Source organism: Stegodyphus dumicola, chromosome 3 (genome assembly GCF_044657685.1).
Source record: "Stegodyphus dumicola isolate Sdum_Otavi_A_Nest chromosome 3, ASM4465768v1".
Classification (NCBI taxonomy): domain Eukaryota; kingdom Metazoa; phylum Arthropoda; class Arachnida; order Araneae; family Eresidae; genus Stegodyphus; species Stegodyphus dumicola.
Window position 1 is genome coordinate 142,199,110 of NC_140770.1, and position 13,008 is coordinate 142,212,117.

At 34.0% G+C, this 13,008-nt stretch overlaps 1 protein-coding gene and 1 long non-coding RNA gene across 2 annotated transcripts in view; one reads left to right on the forward strand and one right to left on the reverse strand.

Moving 5' to 3' along the window:
- Positions 1-13,008, reverse strand: part of Ndg (Nidogen) — a 112,068-nt gene that overhangs the window by 37,586 nt on the left and 61,474 nt on the right. The window contains exons 10-13 of the mRNA XM_085813388.1: positions 12,003-12,125; positions 6,954-7,187; positions 5,286-5,511; positions 5,033-5,186 (exon numbers count right to left, since the gene is read on the reverse strand). Of these exons, the coding sequence (XP_085669514.1) occupies positions 5,033-5,186; positions 5,286-5,511; positions 6,954-7,187; positions 12,003-12,125 (737 nt within the window). The remainder of the gene's footprint in view (positions 1-5,032; positions 5,187-5,285; positions 5,512-6,953; positions 7,188-12,002; positions 12,126-13,008) is intronic.
- LOC146998100 (uncharacterized) overlaps positions 1-13,008 on the forward strand; it is a 30,535-nt gene that overhangs the window by 4,460 nt on the left and 13,067 nt on the right. Inside the window, exon 2 of the long non-coding RNA XR_015040287.1 lies at positions 12,011-12,147. This is a non-coding gene — a long non-coding RNA (uncharacterized LOC146998100). The remainder of the gene's footprint in view (positions 1-12,010; positions 12,148-13,008) is intronic.

Consider the following 13,008-nt stretch of genomic DNA (forward strand, 5'->3'; position numbering starts at 1 on the left):
GCGGTGTATGAAATATCACCATTCTGTCATCCCATAAAATTTTTAATGTTATACACTGAATGCTAAAAACAAGCATTCAGGTGCTTTAGTTCCTTGAAAATTTGGTAGATATCAGGAAGAGTAAGAATCGAACAATCGCGAAATAGGTATTTGCAAAATAGCGGGCAACGACAAGTTGAGTGTTGAACAAAAGATGAACGTTGTAATGCTGTTATCACTTCTAGCGACAGTCCCTGCTAGACGGAATATTTCTGATAAATGAGATTCTGGTAGCACTGGTTTAAAAGGGTGGATTTCTAGCAAAAAGAGCCCCACTGGAAGCGAAGTCCCGTCTAGCCACGGAAACGATGTTGGTGCTACGTGGGATTTTTCCAAATCTAACCGAAAATGTCTCGGCTGGAGCTCTATCCAGGACAGAGTCAACCAATCAGACGAAAGAATCACGTGATCCCAATCTGAACGATAATCGATTACTGTTTGCCGTTCAAGTCTTTGTAGTAAGTGAAAATGGCAACCTAGCTACGTCAGATTCCTGGAACTGTGCGGGTTCCGAGAATTCTTTTCCGACGTCCAGTCCCGCGTAGCCGAAACATAATGTGATTAGAACTTAATGTTTTTGAAGAAAGGAAGAGTTCTTTGGCGACACAAAGGTGTTTTCATACTCACTTTTGCACAAGATCGGTTCCTTGCAAGCAGTCCAGGGGATTCGAGCCGGGTCGATGCTGACCCCCTGAGAAATCCAGGAAATTTTAAAGGAAGTCACTGATGATTAAGAGGTCGATAGTACCGGAATTTTATTGACTGACATTTTATTAATACTGCAAAATTGTTTATCGATATAAGGTACGTCATGTTGTTACACACGGCTTTATTGAAAAGATCAATGCAAACATATAAAACAGCTCAAGTATCACACAAGAAGAATAATAAATAATAAAAAATAACAAATTTTTATAAAGTAAGAATCAGAATAAATGATCATAGGAACCGTTAAAGTTAAAAATTAAAAATTTAAATAAAAAAGAAAGGAACGTAAGAGATGTAGTCTTTACAAAGAAGTTCATGAAAGCTCTGGCATTCCAATATAGTTTACTTATTTCACCACGTTTCTAAGGCTATCTAGTTCTGGGTATATACGAAGATGTTTTGCCTTTATGATGCCCGAATTGCAAATTTGGAATATACTAGATGGAAGGATGCCAATTTTATTAAGATGATGAGCTTCGCAATCGTGACCTGTTTGCAGTCTGCAGTTCGCCACAGGCCTCTTTACGGGGTTCTTGACAAAACTTTTTCCATGTGTCTTGAATGTTAAAGGTACGTCATGTACGGAGAAAAAATTCGATAAAATAAATATAAGAAAACAAAAAACACACGAAAACTATTTAATATGTTTTAAAAATTAATAACGCTTTTTTAAAATAGATATTTTTTTTTACTTCCTTGTACGAAGTAAAAAGGAAGTATTGTAATCGCGAAAAGTTTCAGGCAGCATATTTCAACGAAAATATCCATTTTGACCGCTATCGAATAAAATTTAACAATGTTTTTGCGTGACATCTGTACGCAAGGACAGATTAAAAGACCCTTTTCGCCCAAAAAAAATTATAAAATTGCTTTAAAATGAATTCTGAAGAGGTGTCTGTACGTACGTACGTATATATCTCGCATAACTCAAAAACGAGTAGCCTCAGAACGTTGAAATTTTGTATATAGGATTGCTATAACATGCAGATGTGCACCTCGTATTTTGGTGGCAATCGGCCGCACCGAAAGTATATAAATATATGTGTATATATATATTCACTTTGTTATCCTGATCAGTGATCTCAGTTTCTTTACTCTTATATGTTTGCGCATTGTGCATTTTTTGCTTTAAAAATGACTAAATTATGTTCTTATCTTCCGGTTAAGGTTTTTATGCCTTTAGGAAATCTGCAAGCAATATTTGTAGAATTATCAACAATTTAAAAGCTGTTTAAGTGCGTTTAAGTCTAATTTTTAAATATAACATGGCGGACATATTTGTTTACATTTGAAACAGCAGAATGTTGTTGCAAATGTTGTCTTTGTTGTTGTGAAGCTTAGTCTCTCTAGATTTGTTGCCAATCTAGAGAGACTAAGCTTCGCAACAACAAAGATAACGCCCTTATTTATTATTGCGAATTAAATCCTGCTTAATCCTTTCTGGAATTTTTTTCGAGTAAATAAGTGTTTCAGATTTACTTCATAATTTTCAATACGGACATCTTGAGTTTTAATGTATTTTTGCCTTGTCGCGAAGTGAGAACTGAATTAATTGAATGAGAAATACTGAATCGTCTGTGAAAAACTATTTCTTTTTTGTTTTGTTTGCTTAATTTCTTTTATACAACGTTCTAGATTTATTATAGTATTTGAATAAAACATGTGGCAACGATTAGATAATTCTTCAAATGATAGAAATTTTGTGCATTCTGAGTTACAATATGAACGAAATTTAACGCTGCTAAGTGAACCTAGCGCTAGAGTGTCGCTATGGTAAAAAAATATATTGAATTTTAAAGAGTGCATTTATTCTATTGTGGTTTATGCGCTATTCGACGAAGAAGATTTAATTCAATCCAATAAGTTTAAGAAAAAAATGCGTATAATTTAATATTCCGTACAGGAAGTCATGTGGTGTACACATCAGATTTTTTATATAAATGTTCCCTGTAAAAAAGTGAAACAGAAACCCAAGAAAGCACACACACACACACACAAAAAGGGAAGAATACAAAACTTTCTCAATAGGATATATTCTAATATGCAAGCCGCTTGCAACATTTAAAAGAAGATTTTTATGTTTGTTTCCAAGGTACTGAAAATTTGAATGTGCCAGTATACTAGCTTACAGAACCATTGAACAGAGATAGATTTGACCTTGGTATCCATGATGCAAAAAATTCATTTCATTGAAGGAAGATATTAAAGCACAAGTCTTTATCATATATACAGGCTAAATTTTGGAATTTAAAATTCATTAAGTACACTTTTCAAAAATCAACATTTAGAATACCGATTGTTATTAAACCAAACGGGCTATTAATCTCCAAACATGATTCTGTGCTGTTTCACTTTAATGAGTTGTTTCACTTTTCATTTGAGTTTCTTGCCATTCGTAAAAACGTAACATATTATTCTTTCGCATTTAACTTGTCTTTTATTAATTAATAAACAAAACTATTTAAAAGCAATAGACGCAGTTAAGAACATTATGTTTTTAATTTTTAATCTGATTGGTTAAAAAAATTTTTTTTCAGTTTTCTGACGTTGAAAAATTTTAATGACTCTATAAAATAAAAACGCATTTAATTCATGATATATCTACTTAAAAAGATTCAATATTTCTAAGGGATTACATTACATATTTTTTAACTTTTTAAATATGCAGAAGATATATTATTTTCCCATGTTTGTCTAAATGCATATTCTACTACTATACTATGTTTCGCTGTTCCACCTGGGCCATGTCTATCGATAATCTCTACTTAAACCATATTAAATTTAAAAAGAAAATTCTTTTGGGCGATCGTTAAATCTGAACACTTTCCGATTTTATTTCGTTTTATTTACTTATTTTAATTATTATAAAAATACATAATTGTAAAACGTAAAATTTCAGATAATAAGTTAAATAACATGCATATTAACTGTAAACAATAAATGAACATAAAAGGCTGAAAAAGGAAATATTAAAAATCATTTAAAACCGTTTCTCTTTTTTATAATTCTGATAACTATTTTGTTGAATCAATAAAAATAAATAAATTTTTTTAAAAAAGAGAGAGATTGGATAGAGGAACGTAACATACGGCGTTAGAAGCATCCTTCTGTAATAACCATACTGTAATTTAATTTGTATCATTTAAGATATATTATTAAAAGTAAAGTAAAGTTTTATGCAATTAAGAAGTGCGTTCAATGCTTTCAGGTCACTAATTTTCTTTATGTGCTAGAAATGATTAAATCTGAAAAGTAAAAATTTTACTTTTTCCACATAGAAACACTGAGAAAAATAGTCATATTCGTGGAATACAAACACCGTATGTATGTTTTGCGCACAACGGATTCTTACAAAAATTTCAGGGTAAAGAATTTTTTGCTTTGGTTGAAAAGAGTACTTCCTTGCTAAAGCAGCCACCTCTCTCACTTTCTTAATTGGAAGATTATTAGACAAATCTGGCGAACTTAATCGCCAGATTTTTTAGCATGTTACACATTTGATTTTCAGTGTTCTGATTACGATGTTATTCAAGTGATAGTATCAATTCAGTACTTCTTTTTTTCCCAAGATGTTCAGTTTTTTTAGCTCATCATCAGTAAGAAAAGAAGTGGTAATTCCTTGTGATGTTTATAAAGCGCAAAGTATTTTATTTTCACGCTCAGATCAAGTTTTTTCGTTAATACTATTCTTTTTAAAATACCCCAAATTTTAACTTCACATCAACTGGAAAATAAGCAGTGGTTTCTTAGTGATGTTCATTCTTTCATATTCTTCATTATTATTATTATGCGCTATAAAACGCTGGCTCAAGATTCCCAACCTTCCTTGCCCCATGCAGTTCTTTCACCATGGCTAGTTCTCCTCCCCTCCTTTCCAAAACTTGAAAAATTACGTACGCATTTATTTAGATAATATTTTAATATACTTTATGAATTAAACAATAAAAAGTATAGAAAATACTGATAAATACTAAAACTTGAATAAAAGTAATTTTTTTATAATCATACACTAAATACTGAACACCTTAAAAAATGCTGATTGCATTCCCCTGTAAAATTTTAAAATTCATCCATGAGGGGAATTGCCCAAGGTTGAGAATTCCTATGTTAGCCATTATTAACTTAATCTTTAAATAGAAAAAGAAATTATTAAGGAGAAAACAACGCGTGTGGTGACTGTTTTAACAGGGAATTATCTTACTAATCGATTCTGATATTCTACTTAGTATTAATATATATATGTTTTCTATATCTGAATAGATAGAATGCGAAAAGTACACATTACTTCACTGCAACGACAGACATATTTTCCACTGAATTCATCTCTGACGCAGAGAGCATGCAGTGAACATGAGTTCACTTGGTCACAGGATACATCCTCGATCTTCGTGCAAGTCTGACCGTCTCCTTTATAACCAGCATTACAACGGCAGTGATACCTAATCAACAAGAAGTAAATTAAGAAATAATTTTACTCATGTTTATTATTTCAGGCATAATTCATGGGTTCTTGACATTGTTATATTTATTATACGTACCTTTGAGACTGGGAATCGTAGACACACTGAGCCAAAGGGTGACAGTTATTGATGACATCACAACTGGAGAAAGAAGATTCTGGCAGACAATAATAACCATCGCCAGAGTATCCAGGCAAGCAAGCACAGTAGTATGCTTCACCTTCGGCATCATAAAGGCAACTACCATGAGGGCTGCAATTATCAGCCACATCGCACGAATCCTCGACACACACGATTCCATCACCTGAAAAATTACAATTAGGCTCAGATCCTCAGATAAAGAAAATTCTGTTTTTCTGTTCACAAGCTAAGCTAGGTGGTTAAGTATGTAGATCCATTAATCTCCTAATTATATTTTAAATTAATCTAATTTTTCTTCATATCTTTTAATGAGCGGCTACAGGCCTCTAAGAGTTCTCTAAATGTTTCATAACTACTATTATTGCTACGTCATCGTCAATTAATCTCATTAAATTAATCGTCATTAAATCAGATTTCAGTTTAGAAAACAGATAATAATCGGTTGAACTAAAATCTGTGCTACAGGGGTGTGATCAACCTACTTAAATTCACGATGCCTTTTCTTCCACTGCATTCACGCGCTGCTGTTTTTAAATTGTTGAAAGAAGATAAAATATTTCTTATTAATTTACGAATTTAGCGATTCGTGGGAAGATGTTCTTGTACGGGGGGGGGAATGGGACAGTTCTGTATCTCCCAGTCTACTGGTCCGATTGACGAAATTAAAATTGCGTTTTTCATGTCTCAAAAGCGTGATTTAGGATACGTATTAGATTTATATATAGCATTGTTCTAATATGAGCATACACAAAATCGGACTTTTTCTGAAATGACATGCCAATTTTTTTCCATATTTCGATTCTACGACAATTCGATTCTCAGGAAAATTCTCGAACACTTGGATTGCAGGTAATGTAACCGATATTTTTTGCTTACTAGATTAGTTTATTCTTTAATATTTTTCTCGGATTACCGAATTAATTATACTTGGATATATTTCACTCTAATATGTTTATGATTGAGATGTGATGTGAATAAAAAAGAAAAAAAAAATTTGGACAACATGGTCTTCCTGTTAGAATCACGTTTATTCTTTAGTACGATATAATATTATTTTTCTCACAGGATTCATTGATTTCAAATCGCTCAGATTATTACTAACGAATAATCTGATTAAACTTGAAAGATAAATTAAACATCTCACGTTTTGATGAAAGGCAACGCGCTAAGAACTAGCTTCCTGCTAGGACGCATAAAAGAGCTTCTATTTCGCATAGTGGCAACACATATCACTTTTACCTTGCTCAGTTTAATTAGTATCAGAATGATTCAATTTGAAAGCTTAATTAAAAACATTACGCTTTGCCGAGTGGCAACAATCTGAGAATTTTCTACGTAGAAATAATATTAATGCTCGCATATAATCCCCTGTGGTAGTATTTGAAAGGACTATTTCTAGATGTCCGTTCTTTTGGTCCTTCATTTTCACCGGGAGAAATGGACCTTTTTCGAGGTTAATAAAGTTCAAGCCATTTAAAATGAATCCCAATCAGAATTCTCAAAGTCCTTTTTAAACTATTCTAATGGCTTCCAAAATATTTAAGTACTCGAGAACTTTTTCACACCTTTAAGAAAAAGTATTTGTTACGAAATAAATGTTCTTACCTCTAAAACCTTGGCGGCACTGACATTTGCGTGTCTGTGTCTCTTCATCATAAACGCAATCTGCACGAATGTCGCAGTAGTTTATGACACCGCAATCATCCTCCTCTCCAGGTGAACATGTATGTCCATTGCCTACATAACCAGGTCTGCACTGACAGTGAGGTTCTTGTTGAGGATTCCAAGCAACGCAATCGGCGTTTGGATCACAATTTATATCTGCGCAAGTCTTTTGTCCTAAAAATATTATAATCTTAGACTATACATCAGCACCGTTTAATATATAAGAAATATAATCGGCTTCTATTTAAACAGCTCAAAGAATCCTTTAAAATCAATAATCATAATTTTCCTACTTTATTTGTTGTTGGGTTTTAAATTAAAGCAATTATTATTGTTGGGTTTTAAATTAAAGCAATTCGGTTTATAGTTAGTTTTTACTTGAAATATAGAGTATTTAAGTGATTAGCATTAATTTTTATAAAGCATATAGAGTGAAACCTTAAATTACAAACGTCTCTCACTGCGAACAATTCGGTTCACAAGTTATTTGAACAAAAATTACCTCGTACGGAGTCTCTATTACGGGCATTCATTTACAAGGGCTGGGTAGCAAGTAACTCACAGAACCATGAATTTGCCATGGAGGAAATTATGGTCAGAGTGTGTTGCGAGTAGAGGCTTCGACGGCTTTGAAACACTGAATACTTATTATTTGTAATATCCTCGCTTAAATAGAGTTCCTTGTAAGTTATAATACTGAAGAACTGTGCAGTGATTATCCGCTGAGTTCACGTAAGTAACTAATCCAAAGAAGGGTTAAATTACCATTTTATTCCAACTCAAAATGAATGTACAGATGGCCCTTTTTGGGAGTACAAGAAGAGCTACCAATCGGGCTTTAACTCAAAATAGAAAATATAAGCTAATCTATTCCTAAATAAAATGAATCAGTCGAGGCTGCATAGAGCTCAAATCGCGAAGTTGGCCCTTAAAGATCACCTGCGTATACTAGCATGTACGTATTAGGTACGACCGTAGAATAGCAAGCTTAAACTAATAGAAACAACGTGGCTTAAAGGCAGAGCACGCTTTCCTTCGAAAGTGACCCAGTTTCAGCTCGTTTCTACCTCATTTGTATAAATCGTAATCCTCAAAACACATTCTCGCAAGGAAGCGTAAGTGTGAATTTAGAATGTACAGGAAAGGCTTGTTCAAAAATAAAAATAACTATTAGAAAAATAAGGTAAAATCCTATATACAGGGTGTTTATAAAGTTTCGGATCCATTTTGATGTTGAATAACTCATAAAATAATAAAGATAGATTAAAATTAATAACATAAACGATTAGATAGACCCAAAAAGTTTCATGACCCTTGTCAACGAACTTCCACGTGTGCCCCCTTCGTCGCACGGAGAATATTAAGTCAGGTACCGGCAAGCAATTTTACGCCAGGTACCCGCAAGCAATTTCACGCCAGGTACCGGCAAGCCTGCCGGCATCCACAGAGGCTATTGCGGCTGTAATTCTGGCCTTTAGGTCATCAATGTTCGACACTCTCCTCCTGTAAACGTTGCCCTTTACAAATCCCCAAAGGAAAAAGTCCAGCGGCGTTATATCAGGTGATCTGGGTGGCCAAGGAATTGGACCTCCTCGCCTAATCCATCTTTCTGTAAAACTGTCATTCAAAGAACTACGAACGATAGTACCCCAATGAGGTGGTGCACCATCTTGTTGCAAAACAACATGTGGCTGAAGCTCTTCTAGTTGTGGAAGTACGAAGTTTTCCAACATGTCTAAGTATACGACTGATGAGACCGTCTTTTCTGTAAAAAAAAAAAAAAAAAAAAAAAAAAAAAGGCCCAATGACTCGGTAGTGCATTAGTCCACACCACACATTAACCTTTGGGGAATCCCTTTGTGCCTCACGGTATTCATGGAGTTTTCAGATCCCCATATGCGCACATTATGGCGATTAACTATGCCAGAAAGATGCCAAAAATAAAAGAGAGAAAAATGCAATTAATAAGCAGGCGATATTTAGAAAAGTACAGATATTTAGGCAGGTAAATTAAATTATCTGAAATTAACCACACGCGCAGACGATATTTACAAAAGTAAAGATATTTAAACCTGAAAAGGAAAATATATAAGTTATTCCATCAATAAATGCCATAAGTTTGTTTATATTTTCATTATTTTATGAGTTATTAAACATCAAAATGGGTCCGAGACTTTATAAACACCCTGCATTATTATTTTTATTATTAATTTGGTTGTCTAACATATTTTTTTCTCTAGGCTTAGGCTTGGAAGTGAACAATGAACATGTGCAGGAGTTACTAGAGGAGTAATCAGACCAAGAATGAGCAAGTAAAAACCTAAAAAAAGCAACAAATAACATTGAGAAGGAAATTTCTTCAGAGGGAGGAAGAAAAGATGGCTCTAGCCTTTTGACCAGCAAAATAGTGCAAGATGCAAAGTTTTCATAAAACAATATCACTCGGATAAAGCGGCAGTAAGCTACAATATAAGCATTTTCAATGGCAATGCCAAATTAGCCTTTAGATGTTGTATTTGACCGTATGGATGAGGTGAAACTATCCTAAAGGACATATTCCTTTATTTATGGACTTGATCGTATATGTTGTTGTTGATGCTGCTTATGCTCCCTTGTCTGACGTAGTCAGCCTAACCTCACGAAATTCCTCGTGGCAAGGAGCGCTAGATTACGCCTGCCTTTGGTAACAGCTTTGTGCACTATTCAGGTCATAGTGCTATTTTGCTCAGTTCCGCTCCCAATTTTGATGGAGAGCACCCCGGGGGGTGCGACGGTCTCGTACGCCTCTCCCCTTCCACCAAACCACACGAGAGGATTTTCGGCTCACCGCATAGTTAGAGTGCCGCCATGCCGCACAGACACTATACATTTACAAACATCCATGCCGGGATTCGAACCCGGATATTTCGGCAAGGCAGTCATCGACGCTAACCATTATACTGGTTGGGCAGTATGGCCGTATATAGTATGTTTAAGCAACATATTTGTGAGAATGATTTTGTAAATAAGCACGGATAGTTTACTTTTTATGTTTTCGAAATATGAATTGAATAATTTTTTTTTAATTTTATGTATGCCATATATCTTCTCTGTTTATCATAATACGAGAAGGACTTAGCAATAAGTAAAAAATTGCAACAAAATATTGTGTCTTAAAAATGACAGTAATTTTAAAGAGAGGCATCAAAAATAATTTTAAATTATAGAAGAAATATTTAAAAAATTGCAATTTTTCTACATTTTTTGCAACAAAATTCCGTGCGCTCAATTCTTAGGTGGGAATTTAATTTTTTTTAATACCTGCGCTTATAGTTGGTTACAATACTTCAGATGCTCAACGTTATTAAAAGAATAACATTTATCAGCATTTACTTTTTTAGCTTACTTGTCGTTGGATATCTCACACATTTTTCTTGAGATCCGTGCCTTGATTACTTCTTCTGGGGCATACGAAAACACTGGTGTGAACATACCCAATAGATAAAGCGGCTGGAGACGGTTTGCATATATAGCACTAGCTGTAGGGAAGTTTTAGCCATGCCTGGAATCCTTCTGAATATTCGGAATTTCATGCACCGTAGATGTAAGTTCTGCATTATAACTCACGCAGGACGTTTCGACCACTTTCTTTGACCTCATTACTTATATTAAATGTATATTTATTGTTAAAACACATATTCACTTATTTGATATGCTTTCATTTTTAGTGTTTTCTGTGTACACTACACAGAAAACGCGCATATCGTTTCGTACCCTGCAATATTATGTGATTAGGAGTCTTCTGAGCGCCCTTTTTCCTTGCTCCTTAGTTAATAACCTTACATTATATCACACAATAAGTATTAGATAGAATAAGAAATATTTTAGATTGAAAACTCTTTTCAAATGCACTTGAAGATTTTACCTTCTGTCTCAACTACTTCTGAATTATTATAGTGGGCCTTCTCTGACGTTTGATTTGGTTTACCTCATTTTGGTAAGGCATACCAGGGCTATCTGCTTAAGGGAAGGGATACCTTCTTGGACGACTTTCGAAGGAAACTGGCTCATACACATTGGGATAAAACTCGAAGACGCGTATGCAGCCATCCCGTTCGCCTAGAATCGATTCCACGTCAGAACTACCAGTGTTCAGGGATTTTACCGCTCGGCCGCTGGTGGGCTGCTCTTCCGACGACCAGTTCTCTAAGATAATCGCCTCTGAATCTAATCAATGTTTCTGAGAGCATAAGCTTTGCTATTTAAAATGCCACCCTAAGACGATAACATTTCATACAAGATTAAAATCATGTGGATTCTTGAGTGGTCGTGTTAGAGAGAATTAACTGTCATTTCATGTATATTTACGTCATCCTGCTTAACAATTCTACCTGCAAGATTAATGCATAATTGTTATTTAACGAGTTATTTTAACATACTTAAATTGTTTCTTAAAATTTATATTATAGTTATGATGAGTTTTACATTCATTTCAGCTATCTTCAGTAGACTAAACGATTATTAACTGGACAGTACCAATTTTTATAATCTTCTCAATATCTTTGGAGCAATATTTTAGCTAAATGTTATCTAGAAACGGGATTCAAGGGAATAAGTATAAAGTACATATGCTTTCTTTTGTTTACGAGTTTATGTGTTGGGTGAGTGAGTTATGTGTCGTATTACTATTTTATGTTTTCTAACCGATTACGTTTATGATTTTCTTTATTTTGTATTGTGTGAGTGTATTTTTAAAGATATACAATCTGTGTTAATTTGTCTGCGTCGGGTGTGCTGCGTTAACCATAAGGCCGATTATTATCGGCCAGGAGAGTTGCAGCGTACTCGTACATTAAACTAAAGTATATATGCTTATGAGAATAAACCTGCTCGTGTGTGTGTCAGGTATATAAACGCAGATATAAGTAAACATAAATACATACGAAGAACAAAAGGCCACAAGAAAAGGAAAATGTCTTTATTTATTATATCAAGACATTGAATACTTACTTTCACAGGTGATGCCGTTTCCGGTGTACCCAGGCTTACATCTACATGCAAAAGATCCTGGAAAGTTGATGCAATCTGCGTGGACAGCGCAATTATCTCTACCAAGGACACATTCATTGACATCTGGAAAAAAAAAAAACGAAGAGTAAGTATTGTATGACCTGCTTAATTAAACAGTTATTAGCCCAAAGAAGCATTAGTATATTTAAAGAAATTAAGTAATAAAGAATCTGTACAAATGTATGCATGTTTCTCGTATTGTGAAAAAATAACGGCAGCTAGAGCCATCAAAGTTTGAATAACGTAGTTCTTCACCCGAATATTTAATGAATATTTGATTAAAATATCTGATATGGACACCGCATGACTTCCTTGTGCGGACTATTAAATTACATACATTTTTCGCTGCATTTTGTTTAAACTTATTTATTCGAATTTCATTAGAGATATATTTCTCATTCCATTCAGTTCTCACTTCGCGGCAAGGCAAAAATACACAAGGATTCAAAATATCTTCGTCGGAAATTGTAAAATACAGAAAAACATAAAACACCAAATAGAGTTAAAAGCAATTAAAAAAATGTTTACATTTAAAATTAGAGTTTCTACCCCCAAAACAAGCAATTTGGCCACCGGGCAGAAAGACATATTTTTTGTTGCACAAAACTCAAAGTTTACTTTTGTTCCCACGCGGCCAAAACACTGTGAAGTTGGTACAGAAACTGAATTCATTATTCTACTAAGAGTTTAAAATGTGAACAAGTGGCGGCTTCGTTAGATTTAGTTTTAAACTATTGATAATTCTACAACTATTACATGCAGATTAACTGAAGTCATAAAAAATCTTAACCGAAATATAAGAACGACATGATTCAATCCCTTTTAAAGCAAAAAATGCACAATTTACCAGCATAGAAGAATATAAAAATTGAGCTTACTGAGCCTGGTAACAGAGTGGTATATATATATATATATATATATGTTTGGCGCAGCTGATTGCAAGCAA